This window comes from Protopterus annectens, chromosome 1.part1, assembly GCF_019279795.1.
Source record: "Protopterus annectens isolate FY-2018-M chromosome 1.part1, PAN1.0, whole genome shotgun sequence".
In the NCBI taxonomy this organism is placed as follows: Eukaryota; Metazoa; Chordata; order Ceratodontiformes; family Protopteridae; genus Protopterus; species Protopterus annectens.
This window is the reverse complement of record NC_056726.1, coordinates 842,151,338-842,174,012: the sequence shown is the minus strand read 5'-3', so window position 1 is coordinate 842,174,012 and position 22,675 is coordinate 842,151,338. Positions and strand designations below refer to the sequence as shown.

At 38.5% G+C, this 22,675-nt stretch overlaps 1 protein-coding gene and 1 pseudogene across 1 annotated transcript in view; both read right to left on the bottom strand.

Annotated features, from left to right (window-relative positions):
- Nucleotides 1-19,332, bottom strand: part of LOC122815141 (uncharacterized HIT-like protein Synpcc7942_1390) — a 137,265-nt gene extending 117,933 nt beyond the window's left edge. The window contains exons 1-2 of the mRNA XM_044087396.1: nt 19,291-19,332; nt 12,432-12,587 (exon numbers count right to left, since the gene is read on the bottom strand). Coding sequence (XP_043943331.1) covers nt 12,432-12,587; nt 19,291-19,332 — 198 coding nt within the window. The remainder of the gene's footprint in view (nt 1-12,431; nt 12,588-19,290) is intronic.
- Nucleotides 19,333-20,254: 922 nt separating this feature from the next.
- LOC122816802 lies at nt 20,255-20,375 on the bottom strand (annotated as a pseudogene).
- Between the last annotated feature and the right edge of the window lie 2,300 nt (nt 20,376-22,675).

Sequence of the window (22,675 nt, the reverse complement as noted above, 5' to 3'; positions counted from 1 at the left end):
TTTATAAAACTGAAACAAAACATTTTCATGGCTTTTATCTTCCTAACCTTAAGAGATCCCAGCTTCTCAGTTTTTATATTATCTTTTACTTAATTCCCATGTACCCCTTAGCTGCCATAAATAAATCCTTTGAATACATTGTCTTATATATCCATACATATGGATATTGCTGAACCAATTTGTGTGTGGTTACACACTTTACTGGCATAGCCTTTGTTTTGTCTTCATTTACACTTCTATCCCAGAAAGACTTAAATTCTCACAAAATATTCCACAATACCAAAATGTCCTTTTCTGGATTTATAATATAAATTACTATAATATAATCTGCAGAAAATGCTAACTTGTTTCAATTACCATATTGTTTACATCCTTGAATGAGAGTCCTTTATTTTCTTTGCTAATGGTTCTAAATATGAAGCAAATAAAGGAGAAAGAGGACATCCTTTTTTTGTTCCTCTGTTTAAACACAGCTCATCAGATTGAAACCTCCCACCTTAATTCTTGGATCTAGTCTCTCCGTACATCTTCCTTATTAACCCTAATATTACATCAAGAAAGGTAAATGCTGCCATTACCCTACTCATAAAATCCCATCCAACTATCAAATGCTTTAACTGCATCAAGACTCATCAATAGTGGCATACTGTTGCATTCTGCTTCACTCTAGATCATTGTTCTATTAATATTGTCAAAGTTTTGCTGTCACTCTACAAAACCACAATGATCTATATCCATCAATTATGGCAAAACCTTGGTCATTCTCTTAGCTAATATAGGCAGACACTCTATAATCATTGATGAACCCAACACCTTGTGAAACCAAATCAAATACTAATAAACAGCCTGGATGTCAAAAAATACTCCAGTTTATTAAAACAAAAGCAGATTGAGTTAAGCGCTTTTGTCCACCACATTACAGGACTTTATCAAAACTAATTATCAAAGCCATTAAGTGCTTTTATATCTTAACCAGTTACTAATTAAGTTAATCAATAATACAATTAAAATTAAGGTAAAATAAGCAGGTTAGCTTCAAAAACAGGGATATAAAAAGGATAATACCAAAAGACAGTCTTAAAAATAATTATTAATCTACAGCAATCTTATAAAACAGTTGCCCTATCTTTTAATATTGGTGCAAGTGAAACATGACCATTGAGCCCTTGGGGGGGTTGGTGGTATTCAAATACAATTGACATCTAAATTCACTTTTGTGAATATCATTTGACCAATCCCCCCTTATGTCTTTTTTTATAATCTCTAGAATCCCAAAGCGAAATCCTAACTTAACCTCACAAGAAAGAGCATGTTTGTATAGTGCATTATTACCAGTGTGTTTCAATAGCATATAGGTGTTCATATATCCTTTTGCATAGGGATCTCAGTTTTCCCTACATAAAACATTTGACAATCCTGACCTATGCGAATATACACCAACCTGCAACTGTCACAGTTACACTTTTTCAAACAAATTCTCCTTTGAGGGTTCCCCACCACTAGTTCCTCACTTTTAAAAATATAGGGGCAATATTTACAAAAACACAACTTGTTGTACCTCCTTGACTAAATTTGTGAGTGGGTAGGATGTTCAAATAAAATTTTAAATTATGCCCCACCTTAGATGTAAATACAGGTTTCTCCCCGAGCTGGCTATGTATACCTTGGTTACACTGTAAAATTAACCAACTGTGGGTCAAAATATCTTTGACCTTACAGTCAAAAGTACCAAATTGTGTAACCATAGAATGTGAACATTTTTGTTTGTTAGATTTTACAATTTCATTCACCTTAGAATTTTGTCCCAAAAGTGGGATGAATTTGTTACCCCAACCTTCAAGGATTTCTTCAGCCAAATTGTATACCATACTTGAGGGGCAACCTCTAGCCAAAAACATGGAGGTCAGCTTACCTAGTTCTAATTTAAAGTCTGAAATTGTGGAACACATTCTGGCCCCACAAATCATCTGCCCTCTAACCAGGCTCCTTTTGGTAAAATGTGAATGGTTGCTATCTTATGCCAAAGAACTATTGGAATAAGTTGGTTTGCGGTAAACCCTAGAAGTAAATTATTGTAAATCATAATTTTTGGTGATAGTAACATCCAAGTAATTAATTTTATCAACATGGAAGTTGTAAGTGAACTTAAACTATTCACAAATGTTATTAATATGTTCACAAAACCTTTCTACCAGTATTTTTTCACTTTTCCACAAGACAAAAATGTCATCCAGGTACCGCAGATAAAGAAATCATCCATCAACAAACCCCGAATTGAAAATAAATTTCTCCTCCCATGCTGCCACAACTAAATTGGCATACACATGGGCACAGCTTGACCCCATGGCAACACTTCTAATTTGTTTAAAAAATTCATTTTCAAAACTGAAGTAATTGTTGTGTAGTATGATATCCTTGGCATCAGGTTCCTATCACGTCATCGAACTTTTACAAGTTCGAACCACATATGGTCGAGACCATATGTTCGAATTTGTAAAAGTTTGAGCATGTGAATGGAAATCTCCATAGGCGGAGGTTTCCATTCACTTCAATGTGGTGGAATCTTGGAGTAGGTATATTTAAGTAGTGGGGGTTTGCCCCCCTGCTTACAACAGTTTATTTTGTCCGTTTTTTTTTTTTTATAGTTAGTCGAAGTTATGTAACTGCAAACATAATGGTTCGACCATTAGGTGTTCAAAGTTACGTAACTTCGACTATGTGATAAAGACCCCATGGCATCAATAGTAAAATTAAAAAGGGGGCCACTCAGTGTAGTGTAATCTAATAGTGCTTATGAAAATAGTTCCAAACCTATATCATGGGGTATGGAACTAAAGATCCACTACATCAATGGTAGAAAATCCTGTAGATCCTAAAAAATATTCTTGCTGAATTCTACCTAGAAAATCCCAGGAATCTGTTAGAACATGATCTATGGGAACTAGTGTGTCTTTAACTAAACGGTTAATAAAACCCCCCTAATGAATAGGTGGAACTATCGTGGGCCACTATAATAAAGGTTGAAGGATGGGGAAATACATTTTTGTGTACTTTTGGGATCCCGAATGCTGTAGGGATGTAGGGGTGATCATTGTTATTAATGAACAGATTTTTACGTTTTTATACATCGTGAAATATATTATCTTCCAAAAACAATAGTTTTTTGTGAGCAATATCTATTTCATTCTTGGATACTATTTCATAATGATCTGTATCGTAAAGCAAATTTGCTACATCATTAATGTAGTCTGACTTTTCCACCAAAACTACCCCACCCCCTTTATCAGGTCTCATGATCCTATATTGATCCGACTCCCTAAAGTGTCTTAATATTAGGGCTTCCTCTTTGGCAAGGTTATAGATTTTATCCTTATGGGAGTAATAAGCCTGATAAATCTCTTTGGTACATAATCTTTCAAAATCAGCTAAACTGGGATGAATAGGGGGGTTGAACAGACTCTAAATCTACTACCAGAAGAACCATTGTCTGTTTCCTGGTTAAAACGTAACTGAAAGTTCAATTTCCCAATATAAATTTTCAATTCAGCAAGTACATCTACAATATTTACTTTACTACCTGGTATAAACTTAAACCCTTTTCTAAAAAGGGAAAATGTGCTTCAGTAATAGCCAGGTCTGAATAGTTGTAGATATGAAACCCCTGTGAGCACACCAGTTTCCCGTTAAAACATACATCACTTGGTTGTGTGTATAGAGTAGTGTTCAAAACCGGTTCCCCTTCCTGTTCTTCCAAAATTGTCTTTTGACCCTTGAGTCCTTGTCCCTCGGTGTTGGAGGTCGCCCTAAAAAATTATTTTGATTCCTATTTCTGTTGGAAATCCTTTCTGATCTACGTGGAAGTGGGAACTCTTGTTCAAAATCCTCATCTATCCCACCTTCTTAGTCTAAAACTTCAGTTGTTAGACTCTAACCTAGGATCATATTGGCCTGACCTAATCTCAGTCCCTTGTCTAGCCTAGTTATAAATAAAAGGGCAATTATCTAAGTAACTCCTAGGAAGCGGGTATGCTTCCTTGTGTTTGTAATCCAATTCACCCCATTTTAACTTCCCCTGTTTTCTAGAAAATTTTTCTTTAACCTGCTGTTCAACCCTGTTAAAAACATTGTCATATTTAACTTCATAATTGGTTAAACATTCATCTTCCACAATGTCATGATTTAAAATGTTAATACAATTATAACTTTGCTAGATGAAGTTATCAATTTTAATAATAAAATGTAAAAGTTCTATGCCATGTCTTCATTGAGTTCTTCTTGTCCTGAGGTGATAAAATTTTGGAATTTATGTACGAAGTCCTTTGGGGACTCTCGACTCGTATGCATTCCAGTGGATAAGCATTGTCAATCTGCAAGCTACATAACTTGCTCATCTTTAGTTCAAAGGTATGGAGATGAGAATTAATGTTAGTTGGTCGAGTAGGTCCTTCCTCGCAATTAAAATTAAGGTCCCTGCTAATCCATTGTTCAAAACACGTAGTCCGGATTATGCTAATGTTGTTCTTTGCGCTCCTTTGCCCACAAGGAATGCTGTTGACCAGCACTGAATTGGAGGAACCAGGACTACCTGAAACATCTTTTCCAGTTTGTCTTAATTCAGCGGAAGTTGTCAATGCTCACTAACAGCAAAGTCTCTTGGGAGCAGTAGTTTCTCTAAAGTAGATTGCATCTATTGATATTGTAGAGACAGTTTTATTAACATAGTTAAATTCGCTTCTTCATTTGTCAGTAACAGTTCTGATGCATTGTTTGAAGCTGGGGACAGTGTAAAACTGTTTGAGTTGGTCCCACTGTTGGTATTCATGACGAGTGGTATACAATAACCATGTTATCAGGCTACAATAAAGGCAACGTTGGTTTCCAAATGCCCAAAAAGCACCAAAACCAGAAAAAAAAAGCAAAAATCGAGGAGAACTCCACACAAATGAACCAACAACACCTCGTAAAACCAAATCAGATACCAACAACCGGGATGTCGAAAAACAGTTAAGCGCTTTCATCCACCACATTACAGGACTTCATCAAAACTAATTATCAAAGCCATTAAGTGCTTTTATATCTTAACAATTTACTAATTAAGTTAATAAATAATACAATTAAAATTAAGGTAAAATAAGCAGGCCAGCTTAAAAAACAGGGCTATAAAAAGGATAATACCAAAAGACAGTCTTAAAAATAATTATTAATCTACAGCAATCCTATAAAACAGTTGTCCTATCTTCTCATCTCTATAATCATTGTTCAAGACTGACATGGGTCTATATGAAGCTGGGTCTGAAGGGTTTTTACCCTCCTTGGGTAAGACAACTAACAGTTTTCTTCTAAGATGCTGGTTCTCCCCCCCCCCTTTAAAAAACAGTTAAACAATACCTTCAAGATCTTTATCACTTTCTTCCCTCAAACTTCCAAACTGCTTCCAGAATACTGTCTGTTCCTGGAGACTTCGACATAAACATCAATATTTATCTCATCTCTTCCTATCTTGGCTATTAAAGTGTCAAACTTATTTTTTCTTCTAACCTTGGCATGTTTAAAGTCTTTCATAAATATTTGCATTTTTGCTTTTTCTTCATTTCCACATTCCTGCAGATATCTTTAAGAATGAGAAGGTATACGGTCTTACTTTCTAGAAACCTTCATAAAACTTACAAAATCTCTCTAATACCTTTACAGATCCTCTTGTTTTTTTTTTCTCTTGTCATAAGCTCCCTAAGTTTGCAACATCCCTTTCTACTTTATAGCGCCAGATCTAGAACTAAGCGAACAAGACAGTCACCTATGGCCCGCTGGTCTGGGACTGACACGTTAATGATTTTTTTTTTTTTTGTTAATTAAAAAGAATTAAGTGCATTTGTTTTTAAAGGGCTTTCTTCTTTAAGAATGCCTTCTGCATCTAGTTGCAACACCTGCTGCATCTGTGGGTGTATTGTTGCACAGATCTGTTTATGTCTTCCGTTCCACACACTGAATTTGAATAAAAGACGTTCCTGCTTCAATGGACGTGTGTGTGTGTGTGTGTGTGTGTGTGTGTGTGTGTGTGTGTGTGTGTGTGTGTGTGTGTGTGTGTGTGTGTGTGTGTGTGTGTGTGTGTGTGTGTGTGTGTGTGTGTATGTGTGTATGTATGTATGTATGTATGTATGTATGTATGTGTGTATGTATGTATGTATATGTATGTGTGTGTATGTATGCATATGTGTGTGTACACATATATAAAATGCCTTAGTTAGGGGAAGCAAATGGTTAGCAATTTGCTTAAACTCAAACCCTGTACCCAATTTTACAGGAAAAATCTTCTACCCCAACCAGCAAGCTGCTACAGAAATTAAGTTTTCAGGTGCATGTTCAATGAACTGTAAGCTTCAAGAGATGAGAAGTTTACTGCTGCTCAAGCTGAATCTATTTACAATGTGCAACTGTTTTGTTTAACAAGTGGTATCACTATTGTGCTATAGAATTGAAAAGTATTTTTATTAGCATAACAGAAGCGTATTTGCTTTTGATGCAGAAGGCTGTGGGTTCTACTCCCGCAGCATGTAGATGGATCGCTGACACTGTGCTGTACGTTAAGGGGGGGTGGGGTGCTGCAGTCCTCAGTATGTCATCTTTGGATGAGATGCGTAGTAACTATGAACCTGTTATCAGTTTACCATCCATTCCCTATTACAATATCACCAGCTTACTTTTTTTTTTTTTAAATGTGAGACAGGAAATTTATTTTTCAAGGGCTGCAGGCACCAAATTTGTAGATGAAACACTGAAATATAAAGTTGTTTGCTAGCAGCAACCTCTTCATTATTTACAGATCTCTTTAAAAAAATTAGAATAATTCAGATGACCTTTACTTCTGCAGAGCTTGTGCATATTGACTGATACTGGTTGACTATAACAGCTGTTTGAGTGGAATTTTATGGCTGAAATATTTTGAATGGGGCAGTTTTGTCATTAATTCATACTTTTGGTTTCATTGCTTACTGAACAATGCTCAAAACTACAAATTTAAAAACATGCTCAAACAAGTGCAGCTGTTTTATACAAGGAATATAAATACAATCAAGAAGGTGAATCAAAAACTCATCCATGTTTGCATGGTCATAAAAGTATGTGCATGGGGACAATGATTTAAAAACAGCCCAAAAAATAAACTATCCACCACTAGCCAAATGCATTTTCTTTCAATGTGGGTTTCAATGCCATTTCAACAAATGTGGGTTTCAAGGGCAGAGAAGTTTTAATGCCAAGTCTGTTTTCATCTTGAGACTATTGCTTTATTTAGCAAATGACTAGCAGTCTTTGTGCTATAAAATCTAAAATAAAGATTTGGATTTAATTTAAAACATCTGTAATCACAGAAGTAAAGCAGAAAACACACTGACATGTTTGAATGGTGTTTATGGTAACTGGGGAGAAACAGCCAACTAAATGTAGGACCGGAATGCCTGCTGGTGGGGGCCTGTGTATTGGGGCCCCAGATCCAGTACCCTGTCTAGGGCACCATTTGACCATGATCCAAACTGTCATGAACTTTCTAATGCCTAGGTCATGAAAAACGGCTTGCTAACATCAATCTTTTAAAACTCAGGAATATTACCCAAAAAACGTATTTTCCCTTTAGCCCATTCTAGTTGCTTCTTTTTTTCTGACAGAATCTCCTTATTCAGCAACACTTTAAACTTTGTCAACCCCTTCCCCCAAAAGGGTTGAGAGCATTCTTATTACAAGAAGGCAGACCTGTTACTTATGTATACATGGCACTGACTGATGCCCAGGCAAGTTATGTACAAAGTGAAAAAGAACTCTTAATAGTCTTCTGATGTTAAAAGTTCTATGACTACATATATAAGAAAATCATTAGAATGGAGTCTGACCACAAGTCACTTCAAAGTCTCTTCAAGAAATTTTTAAAGCTTTAGTCTCAGGTTGCAGAGACAGCTATCAGCACTACAGCAGTATGAGCTACATGAACAATACATGCCAGAAATACATAAGCACACTGCAGACTTGCTGAGAGCCACATGGTAGGCAAAAGGAGACAGAGGGAATCAAACCCACAAGTACAGGAAGTAATACCACATAGTCAATCTGCTGAGCTTACTGCCAAATAACTGCAAATTTCAACTCCCTTTAGTCTAAGATGGGCAAAACTGCTGCTGGGCAGTTCATTAATGGAGTTCAAAGTTATAGTCATATGCCACATTACTGTCATACTATTTAATCACTGTAGACATACTTGTGCATCTCTAAGCTCAAAATACACACTATCACTGACTCAGAACATGATCCCCATCTGCTTCCTCCAAGCATTTGTACAGTCTTTAGATTCTTCATTTAAACAGATGAAATGCATTTCACAGACTGAAGTTCTTAGACTGTGGTGCTATAGCTGACTGGCTAGTCCATCTGATGGTGTGCGTTAGTGCTGCTGATGGGAGAGAGAGACTTGTTGCTCTATCACTTATAAGAAGTGAAGAAAAAAGATGATTTAGCAAATACTAGTGTCTTGTGTTTTTCTCAGTGAATGTGGTGCAAGGATACACTGCCTTCTGAGCCACTGGACTCGCAGTATGTGATAACAGAAGTAGGAGTTACCCTGACAATCTCCACTCCTTTAACATCTGCATTTCAATTTCAGAGAAAGTGGCACAATGTGGCAAAGGTACTCTCAAACAGCTATACATTCTAAAACCAGTGACACCACATCCATAACAAACCTCGCCCCCCACTATATCTAACTGGCAGTCATTTCACACTGTTTTTCTTCCAATCTCCCCCAGCTCTCCTATCAGCACAGGACACAGCCAAAATAAAGGACCCAGTGTATCTCTGCTACTCATTCAAAACACCACATCACCAAAACTCGCTCCCAAATCCAAGTTTAAAGCACAAGGTATTACATACCTCTGTCACAGTGGTAACAGACCAGCCTTCTACTGTTTTGGTTTCTTAAAAAGAATGCCTTAAAATACACAAATACCAAGAGTTGCAACATATGTTAAGCAGCTGCCTACAAGTTCCTTCACTGACAGTGTATCACCCTCACAGCACTTGCAAAGTGAAAAAAGGAAAAAGAAGAGGCTAGCTGGCACAGAAAATATATGCCTAAACCACAGGTGGCTTGTACTCCATCAGCATCAATGGTGCTGGAAGACTGACTGGGAAAGGGGATGCATGAAAGGCTACAACTGCAGACTTCCTCAAGGGGAAGAAGTAGAGTCCAGGCCCCAAGTGGATACCTCGTCCAGCAGCACTTCCCAGTGGAGACTGCATTATGAGAGAGGCTGCTAGCTAGACAAAAGGGGTGGAGTTCTAAAAAGCTGATGATCTTGCAGAAGGGAGGTCCATCTCTCCAAGCATTACATCCATTTAACTACTGTTCAACCACACTGGGAGAGGCTCACTGTGAGACAGGGTCTACAAAACCATGATATTGACTTTCCTCTACAGCATGGGCTGCTGCTGCTGTCTCCTTTCACTATTTCTCTCAAATAAACATAAAGGAGTGAAAAGGGCAAGACACTCTACAGAAAAGCCCTACAAGTCAAGGAGAGGATGACATGTGTGCATGAATTAAATCAATAAATAAAATAACCTGCATACCCAATCAAAAGAGACCTCTTCTCAAGTAACCTATATGCAAAATACTCTATCATACACATGGAAGCTACATATGCTTGTGCACACACAAACACACACACACAAAATGTGTGGACGCATAGCTGCATAAACATGCACATTAAAGATACTTATCCAAAGTCCTCTTTCCCCCATGTCATGCCTTCTGATACTGCTGCAGCCTACCCACATTCTTGAACGTGGAGGAGTCACACCCTTTGTTTGAGGAAATTATATGTATTATATGTATACTGGTCTTCACTACTGTTAGTATGGATAGGTGATGCCCCACAGGTCCTGTAAGGGTATACTGATATTTTTGTCTGCAGACCTAAAATCCTTAGGACACCTGCATATGCAATGGTGGGGGGGGTGAGATGCACAGTCTCATACACTGCCACTAGACTCCTGCATGACCTTTCTTCTGAGTGAAGAAACATAGATGTGAAGAAACATAGATGATTTTATCAAACTCTGCAAGAGGTCAACTACTGCAACTCAGACCCCATCCCCATCCTGAAATCAGCAGTCAGTCCTTTCAAGCTGACCCAGTAGCTTCCAATGTGTTAAATGAAACTGTTAAGAGCAGAATTGTCTGTTACCATCCCACTATTATATGCTTGCAGCTGGCCCTGTTAAAGTATGGTCATTTCATTAAATTTATTTTATTGAACAATAAATTAATTTATGTATTTACTTATACTCCCGTGTAAAGACATACAAGTCCCAGGCAACATCTGAATCAGAAAAAAAAGCTAAAGCTGGATAAATACACACTTACATATATTTTAATACAAATATTTGGAAATGTACTCAAGAAATGTAATCTGGTCTTCACTGAAAGCCAAATGGAAAACATTTGACGGACGTGCCCATGAAATCCAATGCTGGTGATACTGTCATATGAAAATACACAGATCATCACCATCAATCCTCTTTTCTCCATTTTTCATGGGATTGGAGTGTTGTGCCAACTGTTGTCCATTCAGAGCTGCTTGCCTTCCTTTCAACAGTTATCCCTGCTTGCCTGCCTCAGGACTTCTCTCACACAATCCATCAATCTCATGGATGGAAGTCCTCATCTTCTCTTGCCTTCTTCATGCATTTCCTACATCTACTTTACCAAATTATCTTTTGCGTTTCTAAAAGCATGACTAATATTTTCTCCAGAAACTTCTTTGTAAACAAAGCTAATTTGCCTTCCACTCTAATGTCATTTCTTCATCTGTCCTACGGTATGCATTCTGCTACCCATCTCAAGCACTATCTCCATTACCTTAAGCTTCCTCAGCTGCTCTCCCTTCACTGCCCAGGTAGCTGTGCCACAGAGAAAGCACTTGTCACCCCACTGTTTTGTGCACCTTATCGTTTGACTTATTTGGTATTCTTCTGTCACACACTACTCCTGAAAACATTGTGTCAACTGGCTACAGCACCCTCAGACTTCAGCCTTGAATTCCGTACTCAGACAGCCTTGAATTCCGTACACAGACTTCCTTTCTCCTAAACCACACCTCTCAGATACTTCAAGCTGTTAGCCAGTTCCACTGTCTTCCCTTCCATCTCTATTTGAAATTTCTTATGAAATCCTTGTTTACAACAATGACCACTATCTTGTCGGTACTGTGCTTCATCTCATGTGCCTTAGTGTTGCTTCCAGATGTCTATCAGCAGCTGATGTTCCTGTTCAGAGTCTGCCTAAAGTGCTCTATTATCTGAATAAAGCTCTTCTGTCAATTTGTCCCCTCCGGCCTGTTCACTGATGCATAATGTTAAACTTCTTAAAATTACTTTGATCTGAATGGAACTAGCTACTGATACATTATGAATAAGAGGGAGCATAAAGGTGACCCATTATACCCTTTTGTCATTGGGTCTCTGTACACATGGAGCACAAAGGTGACCCATTATACCCTTTTGTCATTGGGTCTCTGTACACATCTTGCACTAATCCTATCAATATTTCTGGGTCTCGGTGACATTTAGCACTGTTCAAATTAGCCTTCCTGAGATCTGGTCACATACTTTTTACAAATCTATATCACAATTAGACTTTTTCCTCATCTCTGGCTTCTTCCACACTATCCGGCTCTGCAAACGTAAGATCATTTGTACTTCATCCTGATCTGAATTGCTCATCTCCCATCTTGCATAGAAATAAATGGCAAGCTAAATGGCAAGCTTTGTATTTAAAAGTTTACCTTTTACAGGCATAAATGTCTGGGAAACAATAAGTAACAAAAGTCTTTTTACTCTACATGCACAGCTGTAACAAAACACTAAACTGAAAGGAGACATCTATTCTATACCATTCAAAATACATTTTTTTCTCACAGTACAATTTTCTATTATGCAAAGTCAAAAGTGAGTGTTTTTTTTTTTAGGACTGTGTTGAAAGTACAGCACTTACTTTTAACTATAAAATGGAGAATTTGACCAAATACAACAATTCTTAAATACATGTAATGTTTTACAGTTTTGCATGGAGGAAGCATCTCTCACAATTAAAGGACATATAATCAGCTCTAACATTACCGAGTGGTTTCTGTTATTCTCGTGCTGTATCAGCTCTTACAACTTCAGCATGCGGCAATGTAACCACCACCTCTGTAACCTTTCTAAGAAATGTGATGAAATGAATCTAATTTTTTTTAAACTAGACTCTTACTACTCTTCTGCATTCAGTTTTAAGATGATGGTTTGTTGCAGGAATAACTAGTATGCACATATACATATGGGAATTCGGGTTCACAGGTATGAACAAGTGGCAGCTAATCATCAAACCTCACCATAACAGACTATACCTTGTCATCCTCAAAGATAATATCCGCAGGAAGTGTTCTGTCAATGATTTTGGAGAAGATTGTTGAGGATGCATCACCATACTTTCTGCGAGCTGCTTCAGCTAAATGAGCTTTAGTAACTTCATCACTGGAGCCCTTCTCTGTGCAGTAACCACCCTAGAAAGATATAAAGTCAGCACATTAGCCAGTTAAATTAATTTTTTAATATTCCATAAAGTCTTTATAGTTGCATCAAGGGGCCTGTTAAGGGTTTACAGTTGTGCAGACTCTTAGCGCTGTAAATTAAATGGACATAATTATCTGTTGGAATCTTACCTAAATACAGACTGGCACCTCGGGTATCTTCAGAGGTTTTCTATGAAAAAGTCAAATGCAGACATCACTCTGGTCTAGAAGTTGCAGTTCAAATAGAATCCGATCCAAACTGCCCTTTTTTTTTTTTTTTTTTTTTTAAATTAACAAAAGGTTTATTGCAAATTTCTAACAAGCACAGATCACTTTCTCGCTGATAAAAAGATGAGGTGTAACACAACTAAAACAGCAATTGTCAGGTATGCTACAGACTAACCAAAACTGTATTTTGAACATGAAAAGGTTTCCATGACACAAAATCTTCACTTAAATTAAAAAAACTCTCTGGTATCATAGCAAAAATAAAGCATTTTGGGCATTTCCACTTCATTACTTTAGCTGTACTGACAACATAAACCACTGTGGAAATAACTCACTAAATTCACTCAATGCAAAATATTATTGCAGCTGTCAGCCTTGATAGTAGCAACTTAGCTCACGAGATTTAAGTGCTTGAAGAAACACAGAGAAAAAAAAATCAATAAAGCCAACAATGTGAAGGGATAGTAAAGTGCTTAAGAAGCTGTAATAATGTACTGTATTTTTAAAATTTGTTTCCTTATTGTTTGGTTTATGCTTCTTTCCAGATTTGTATGCATACTTCCAGTATCTAATCACTTAAAGGAATGAGCCACAGAAATTTACAGTTTTAACGCAATGTGGTGTTCATTCTCTGTAATGCAATGCTAAGAGTGCTACACACAAAGTAAAGTTTTGTTCAGTGTGTTTTCTGTCACAAGCTGTTACTGTGGTTTATCTGTACACAATTCTAGTTTGTATGCAATCTCATGTACTTGCTTTTTTTTTAAACCTCTTTAGTAAAATATCACTCAAGACAAAGGCACACACACATTAATAGAAAAACAAAACAACATTTTTCCTTCATTTACAAAAACATACATTGACAGTTCTTAAAAAAAAAGTGTGTATTCAGTCCAACATTGCATAAAATCACTCAATTCCAGCCTTCCTTACGCCTTCGGAACATTTTGAAAGTACTGTTTCCACAAATTCCACTGAAAAGTAATTTGCTCCTTCCCATTTTTAAATATTCCTCTTCCACTTCTTCTACCTCTCTTACAATATCCAATACTTCAAATGCAGTTGGTTTACCATTTGATTTCCATTTTCTAGTACTTCCTTTTTTGGCAGCCAACAGAATTAAACTTTATTAAGGCCTTATTATTTCTAGGCAATATAAATCCCGTGTCTCCGCTCAAAAGATAATTTTCCCCCCAATTATTTCTGAGAGAGTACTCTGTACAGAATTTTTTAAATCTGCCAGCTCATTACACTCTCAAAAACATGTTCCTAGTCACCTCTTTCTTCCCCATTACACCTCCATCACATCTCCAACAGCTGCTACCTACCCGATTGATTCTTATAATTGAGCAAAATGTATATGCTCTACTAATTATCCCCTTTTCAACAGCAACTTTTGTTCTAGACTGGACTAAAAACTCTACCAGTGAGGGTCTTTTACTTAGGGCACCCCTATCACTCTCTCTGTGCCTATACTCTGACATCAATCCCCAATAGCGAATGCAGTCTCTAACCTGCAGTCCACACTTTTTCTTGCCCTCATCTCACTCTAGGTTCATAGGTTCATAGGTTCATACTAGGCTATCTGCCCAAGGGCATTTATAAGCCTAGCCCAGAGTTTTGTGGCTTTCGCCACCCCTTTAGTTTGGAGGATACTATGCCCATTATTTTGCTGTGCCTCTGTCAAGCAGTGACACTGAGATAATCCCTGGGGTATATCTGCGATCTCCCATCCATTGGTCAAGATTTCTCTTGAACAAAGCCAGCGAGGTGCTCTGCCTCACATGTACTGGGATTTTGTTCCACAGCATAGGGAGTCTCTGGGTGATGAATCTGTCCCTCCAGCACGTCCTATTAATAACCGTGTCAAGATTTAAGTCTCCGCCTTGTAGTTCTGAGGGATCTAGATTTTTTGAGGTGAAGCATGTTCATCAATTCTGGGTTGGACATGGCCTTGTATGTCAGGCACAGGTCACCTCTGAGCAGATGGTAAGTGACTGAATAGAGCTGGAGTTCCTTCAGTCGGGCAGCATAGGACATATTTTTGAGACCCTTTATCCTTTTGGTGAGGAACTTTTGGGGCCTTTCCAGTTGCTGCAGGTGTCGTGTCAGATACATTCCGAATGGGGCATTGTACTCAATCATTGGTCTGATGAGTGATGAGTACAGGGGGACGATGACCTCCCTTGATCTAGATGTGAATCCCTTCATGATTAGGTGGGCAATGTAGAAGGTCTTCCTAACTACTTTGGCAACGTGAGTGTCAAACGAAAGGTTACTGTCAAACTGGGTCCCCAGATCCATGATAACCTCTTCTGTGCTTAGTGGGTTGCCGCCTATATGGTAGCTAGGGATAACCTTGTTTTTCCCGAAGGGTATGACTATGCATTTTTTGGCGTTTAACTTTAGGCCATGGCTCTGGCACCAGTTATCCGTTTCTATAAGACCCTTCTGAAGGATATCTGTGTCAGATGTGTTCTCAACTATGGCGCCCAGTTTGCAGTCATCTGCAAATTTTGTCAGCCATAATCCTCCTGTGTTTGCTTGTACTTCTGAAAAGTAGATGCCGAACAGGAGTGGGCCCAGGACAGAGCCCTGTGGGACACCACTTGTGACAGGCTTTGAGTCTGACATGGCGCCAGCAACTCTGACCCTGTGGGTTCTGTCACTTAGCCAGTTTGCAACCCATCTTGTGACGTATGGGTTTACATTTAAGCTGATGAGTTTTTCAATGATACCTGAGTGGGGTATTGTGTCGAAAGCCTTTGCCAGGTCAAGGTAGGCTGTGTGGACTGCCTTTCCCTCATCAATGGCCTTGGTGACTGTTTTGAAAAAGTCATCCAAGTTTAAAAGGCATGATCTGCCTTTGACAAAGCCAAACTGGGTCGGATCCAAAGTCTGCAAGTCCCCTATGTCTTTATTTATGAGTTCCATTATGATCCTCTCCATAGCTTTGCAGATCAGGCTTGTCAAGCTGATGGGACGGTAATTTTCAGGGTCTGTGGAGGCACCGCCTTTGTGAAGTGGGACCACAGTTGCCGTACGCCACTCCTTGGGCACGTATCCTGAGGTGAGGCTAAGATTAAACAGCTGCCCTAACTGCGGGTTTAATTCCTCATTGAGTTTGTGGAGCACACAACCGGGGACACCATCTGGTCCCATGGATGCTGTAGTTTTTTGCCTTGGAGAGAGCAGTTCTCACCTGAGCATTAGAGATGTTTGGGGGGGCTACAATCCTCTGGTATAGATATCTCACCTTTTGGCCGGGCGGGTTTGCACTGAAGCTGTCAGCCAGTATGTTGGCAATGTCTGTAGGTTCAGTAATTTTTACATCATTTTGAACTAATTCTGAGCATATCTGGGAGTTTCCTCCCAGGTTTCTAACATAGCTAAAGAAGGCCTTATGATTGTCTTTTGAGTCCTTAGCGACTTTTCTCTCAAAATTTGCCTTGGATGATTTTATGAGAGATCTTAGTTTTTTACTTATAATGATCAAAGGTGTCTTCCCTTTTAAGGATTTTGCTCTATCTTGTAGTAGCTTCCTCCTTTTGTTGTAGAGCTTGTTTATGGCTGGGGTCCACCAGACTGGTTGCTTGCCTTTGGTACAAAGAGTCTTTGTTTTGTTTGGGATTGCCTGATCCATGCAGTCCTGTAGGTGCTGGTAGAAGGCATTTGTAAGTGATTCAGCGGCTTGAGTAATGGTTTCCGCAGGCTCGGGGGCCTTAAAAGAGACCACACCAGTGTGAAGTCGGCTTTTGAGAAGTTCTTCACTGTGGTCTTTTTATCTCAGGTGGGGGCGGGATGTGGACTTCCAGTGAGATTAGTTTATGGTCTGAACCAGTGAGGGGTATACTTCCGGTGTTGAACATTGTGACCCCATGTTTGTGATGATGAGATCTAGTATGTTTTCTCCTCTTGTGGGGATGGTGACTAGTTGTTCCATGGCATTTGAGTTTATGAACTCTAGGAACCTTTGGGCTAGAGTGTTGGGGCTTGAGTAGTGATCCCAGTCTATATTAGGGTAGCTGAAGTCACCTAGTATGATGGTGTTTGGAGATACATTTATCCCCTCCAGTGTTTTCAAGAAAGCTATGTGAGGTTCCTGAGATTGAGAGGGTGGCCTGTAACATGCTACAAATTGCAGAGCAGTCTTGCCTATGGTTAATTGCACCTGGATGGTCTCCGATGCATCGTGCGTTGCCACCAACCTTGAGGTGTGGGTGTCCTTGATGAATATAGACACCCCCCCTCCTTTCTTGGTGTTGTCCGGATTTTGGGGCCGGAACGCATGATATGAGGTAAAACCTGATAGTGCCAGGGTGCTCTCGGGAGCCTTGAACCAGGTTTCAGTCACAGCACAGACATCGATGTTCTCCATACTGAGAAGGGCCTCGAGTGCGTGCATCTTGAGGTTGAGACTTCTGGCATTGAGCAGCATTACCCTTAGTTTTTTTCCTTTTTTGTGTTCTAGGGTGGTAGGTTTAGAATTTGAGCCTTGCCTAAAAAAGGCACTATGGGGTGGCAAGAGCCTTTGCCAATATCCGGAAGCCCAGGGGTGACAGGTGCAAGCCGTCCCTTGCGAAGCAGCGTGGTTTGTCCAGCATATCATCCCAGGCAGACAGACATTGGATCCCCTTTGAATGACACCAGAGTTTAAGCCAATTATTAAAGCTGATCATCTTGTCTCTGTATTGTGGCATCATTCTTGGTGAAGGTAGGACTCTGTTCAAGGTCAGGGTCATACCTGCCTGGGCTACATAATCAGAGAGCTCCTCTATGTCTCTTTTCATGTAGTCCAAGGAGGTACGTCTCAGGTCGTTCACACCAGCGTGGACAATGACAGAGTCGTACTTGTACCTGCTGTTGAGAGATCTGAGTGCTTGCGTTATGTGGCAGATTCTAGCGCCCGACAGGTAGCTTACTGTCTCCATCTCTAGTTATTTGCTCCCAATACCTTGGTTCCTTTGCATTTTTTTTCCAGTAAGCTCCACTCCCCCCAACACTACTTTCTGTAACCCTACTTACAATCAGCCCTATTGGCAAAATCTTTCTCCATTCCTGTAATGGCTTAGTTCTTAGAATACATTCTGGAGCTTTATCAATACAATATACTGTACAGTGGCTATTATTCTCTTTACAGATCTGCATCCAAAATCCCACTCTCTCCTTATTCCTTGGACTCCCCCTGCTTCAGAATCATCCCTTTCAGTTGTGAATTATAACCCTCGGCTTGTACTATATATATACGTTTTAACTGTGTATCTCTATCCACCTCGTTTTATTGGGAAGATCAACTTATCCCACTTAACTCTTGCCCTCTTTCTCTCCTACTGAAATTCCTTCAGCTCTATTACTGTCCACAACTTTTCCTCTGTTTGAGAAAATTTACTCAACCTGTGTATATAAAACTAAAGGAAATAAAACATTTTCACTCCTTGTAGCTTACTATCTATATCCAGAAACAAGGGCTTCCAATTTCTCTTCTTTAATCTCTTCCCATATTATCCTTAGCTGCCACAACAGACGGCTTTTTAATCCATACTCCTAAATGCTTTATCCTATGACTAATTAAATATGGTTAGAGCAGAACCAAGTCCTGAGAAGGTACATAATTCACAGCTATAGCCTTTGTTTTATCTTTGTTTCAAAACTTTTCAGGGTATAAAATTAATCGTCAAAAATGTTCCACAACACTTACCAAGTACACTTCAAAGAATTTTTCCTCCGGTAGATTGCAGATGTTGGGGGTGTGATGAGGGGTAACTGGGAACACATTTTTTTGGGTGTGTAATAAGTTGGCAGACTTTAAAAATTCCTTGCAGACTACTCTTTGCCAGAAATACTGGATGAGTAAATTCATGTAACTAAGGAAATGATATATTTGAGCTGTGATACAGAATCGTAATTGCCCAGACAATACAAATCCTTGCCGTGTTCAATTCTGGTGGCTGCCAAAAAGCAATTACAAAGTCTAACCATACTAGAAAGTACTGAATATAGTAAGAGAGATAAAAGAACTATAATTGGGATCTTTAGAAAAGGGTATGAGCAAATTACATAGAAAAAATGGGAATTGTGGGACAAGGGAATAAGATTTTGGAGGGAAATGAGGTTGGAGGCAACACAGGAACTGAATGAGCTATGTAATGTCAGACTAACAATGACTGTATACATTGTAGGTGATGTGGAATGTTTGCAACTGAAAATGTGTCAATATGTTTTGCTTTCATTTGTATAAATGTTTGTGTCATAACTGATTAACAAGTTTCTTAAAAAAAATGTTCCACAACACTGAGGTGCCCTTTTCTGGATTTATCAAGTACAAAATAATATAATCTGCAGATAAAGACAGCTTTTCTTGATTACCACACCAATTATGTCCTTGAATTTTTTTTGAGTACCTTATTTTTTCTGCCTGTGGCTTTAACGATACAGCACTTTATTCCTCTGTTCAAAAATAACTTACCTGAGAAGAAACCTTCCACTTTAATTCTTGCATCTGATCCATTTCTATCAGGAAATAAATGCAAATGCTTCCATTACTCCACTTATAAAAATCCAACCTTACTCTGTTGAATACTCTCTCTGCATCGACTGACCAACAGCAGCCTTACTTTCTTACATTCTGCTTCTCTTTTGGATCATCAAATGTCTGCCTTCTCTCCATAAAACCACACTGACCCATATCCATCAATTTTGGCAACACCTTTGCCATTCTTTTAGCTAGTATACACAGACATTGTATAATCATTGTTATATGATGTTGCTGCTTCCCCTCCTTTTAAAATACATTAAACAAAATCTTCCAGATCTTTATCACTTTCATCCTGCTTAACTTCTAAAAGAAAACAATCTGTGACAGGAGACTTCCACGCAGATTGAAAATACTTCACTGCTTTTATCTCATCTATCTTGAATATTAGTTGATGAGCTTCATCTTCCTCTAACCTTAGCATAATTAAGTCTCTTGTAAATATTTCCATTTGTGCTCTTTCTTGGTTTCCACATTAATCTCCTTTGGGCAAATTTTCATAAAATTTCTGAAATATCTCCAATACCTCTGCAGGCTCTATTGCTGTTATTTATTTGTCTGTCTTAGTTGACTGGGAGCAGTCAGACTAAAACCCATTTTCAGCAGAGCTGCAGGGAGAAAGTCTTTGTTTAACTTGTACATTTACAATTACAGGTTAAAAACATCTGTACATGAACTTATTTACATGATTTGATTTGTTTAAATGTTTTATAAATATAAGGCAGTGGTGTATTTCTTTTTAAAGTTGATAGTTTCATAGTTTCATAGATTAGTACCAAGCTAACTGCCCTTGCGAGCCATTTTAAGCCTAGCCAATTATCCAGTGTGAGACTCAAACCCTGCACCTTGTGTTTGTAAGGCAAACACCTTAACCATTAGGCCACCCTCCCAACCCTAAAGCTTACAGCACCTGGTATTCCCAGGCGGTCTCCCATCCAAGTACTAACCAGGCCCGACCCTGCTTAGCTTCCGAGATCAGACGAAAAGGGGCGCGCATTCAGGGTGGTATGGCCGTAGGTACCAGGAGGCTAGTTTCATTTTATATGCAGTATTGACATTTGTAAGAATAGGGGAAGCATATAGTACAGAAGGAAGTATGCTGCTGCTGCTAAGATAATCCTTGCTTGATCTGTCAGGTAGTGTTTAGCCCTACAGAGGCTTTCCTTCTCACAGGCTCCTTCACTTTGACGACAACCCATTCTGATTTCTATTGCCCAAGTTTTTGTCAAAGTTTTTGTGCTCTGGAGTCAAAAAATATTTGCACAACAGCTTTCCAAGACTGTTGCAAACTGATCAACAGATTACACTTCAACTCTCCCAGTGTAAAAAAAAAAAAAAAAAAAAAAAAAAAAAAAAAGAGAGAGAGAAACTGGGGCCAGTAATTCTGCCAGTTTGAGTAAAATTCAGTTACTGACTAGCAAGTAAGTACACTGCCTGGAATCCAGCAAAGACACTTGAGAGCCTTAAAGAAAATCAACCAGAAAAGGTGGAAGAATCCTGCAGCTGTTCAACAAACAAAGCAGTTCAGGCTTCAATTTTGATACAAGAGAGGTCTTCCAGTAACTTGGAAGAAAAAAAAAATCAAATTAGCTCAGAGTGGACTGAAATAAATGAAACATTGAAGGAGTACATAACTAAAATAACAAAGGATGGGAAAATGGAAGATTTAAATAGCTATTCAAATAAAGTGAAAATTGGAAAATCAGACTGAAATGAAAAGCTGGCAGAGTACGAGACTGATCAAGAAAAGCTGTTTCAAAAACTGATACAGTTAGAGGACACAGCACACATAGAAAACCTGATATTTTCTATTGTACCACAGAAACTGAAAGGAACAGACTGTATTAACTTTATGAAGGCACAAATAAGTAATTGGATTGGTATTCCACAGCAGGATTTGGTAAATGAAAGGGCACACCATGTGTATACTCTAAACATGACATTGACAAAGCAGCCAAGACCCGGATTAGTAAAATGCAATCATAACAGCAGAAAGAGTTGACCCTGACAAAGCTGTTGCAGAAAGGCAAAGTATTAAAAACAGGAGACAGAATGTTTATGGAAAACTATTATTCACTGTACACCAAGAAGAGGCATGTGCAAGAGTCAACCTGCTGCACCCAGCTGTCTTCAGAATATTTTTTTCCTGGAGAATCCATGCAGTTTTTTTGATATGGAACAGGCTAAGGAGGAAATACAAAAGTCCGTTGGAAAAAAAGTGGGTTATCAAATCAAACTGGACTCTGCTACTCATTCTTCTGATAATAAAGCTCATAGAGAGACTTGTGAAACATTTTCCAGTGTTGCAAAGTAAAATGCTTAAGACAGGGAAAAAAAAAAAAGGAAAGGAGTTGACTAGAAGAATCAGGAGTACATCGGACTTGAATAGGAGTCTAGGGTTAGGAAATGGCATTGAACAGGAAAAATAATACTCCTCAAGAGTGACCCTGCAAGCCATACCAAGAACTACAGGCCAATAACTTGCCTTCCAGCAATATATAAATTATATACTGGAATTCATGCAAAGTTTATAGTCCTTTAGAAAAAAAATCAATTATGGCAACAGAACAAAAAGGATGATACAAAAGAAAGTCATATGTAGCAAAAAGATCATTTGTTGCTTAGAGCCGCAACAGACATTTATAAAAAGGAGATGAATTTAAGTATGGCATGCCTAGGTTACAAAACAGTATCCCACATTTATGGACAGCGGGATAGGTTAGGTTAAGGCTACTCTTTGACTCCCATAAACCAGCTTTGTCTAAAGAGATCTCATTCACTTTTTTGTGGATAATAAAAAATGTACAGTTCAACACACAAGGTTCTGAAAGCACACATACAAGTGGTTAAAACCATTTCAGATGATATAAAAATGACATTTGGTCTTGATAAATGTGCAAAAGCAACATTTATAAAACAAAGCTGCAGTACAAAGAAAATATTAGTAATGTTGTTAACCAGGCTAGTGTCCGCTCAGGATGTGATTCCAAGTGAGTTTTAGTTAAGGATAAATCTTTGTGGAAAGATCCCAGTATGAAAACAGCAACAGTGAAAAAGCACAAAGCAATCAAACTGGATAAAATTTATTTAATGGTTTGTAATTACACTTCCTAGATGCCAGCAAAGAAGAAATTTGGAGACATTAACAGCAAATAAATAAAAGGGACAAGAAAAAAACTAGATGGAAGAATATTTCAGCTGTAAGTAAAAAGCAGTTTAAGTTTCAGGTTTGGCATAACAGATAACTTGTAGTCAAAAAATGAATCCAACAATTCCAGTAAACAGCAAAAAATGTAAAACAAAATGGAAGCAGCAGTCG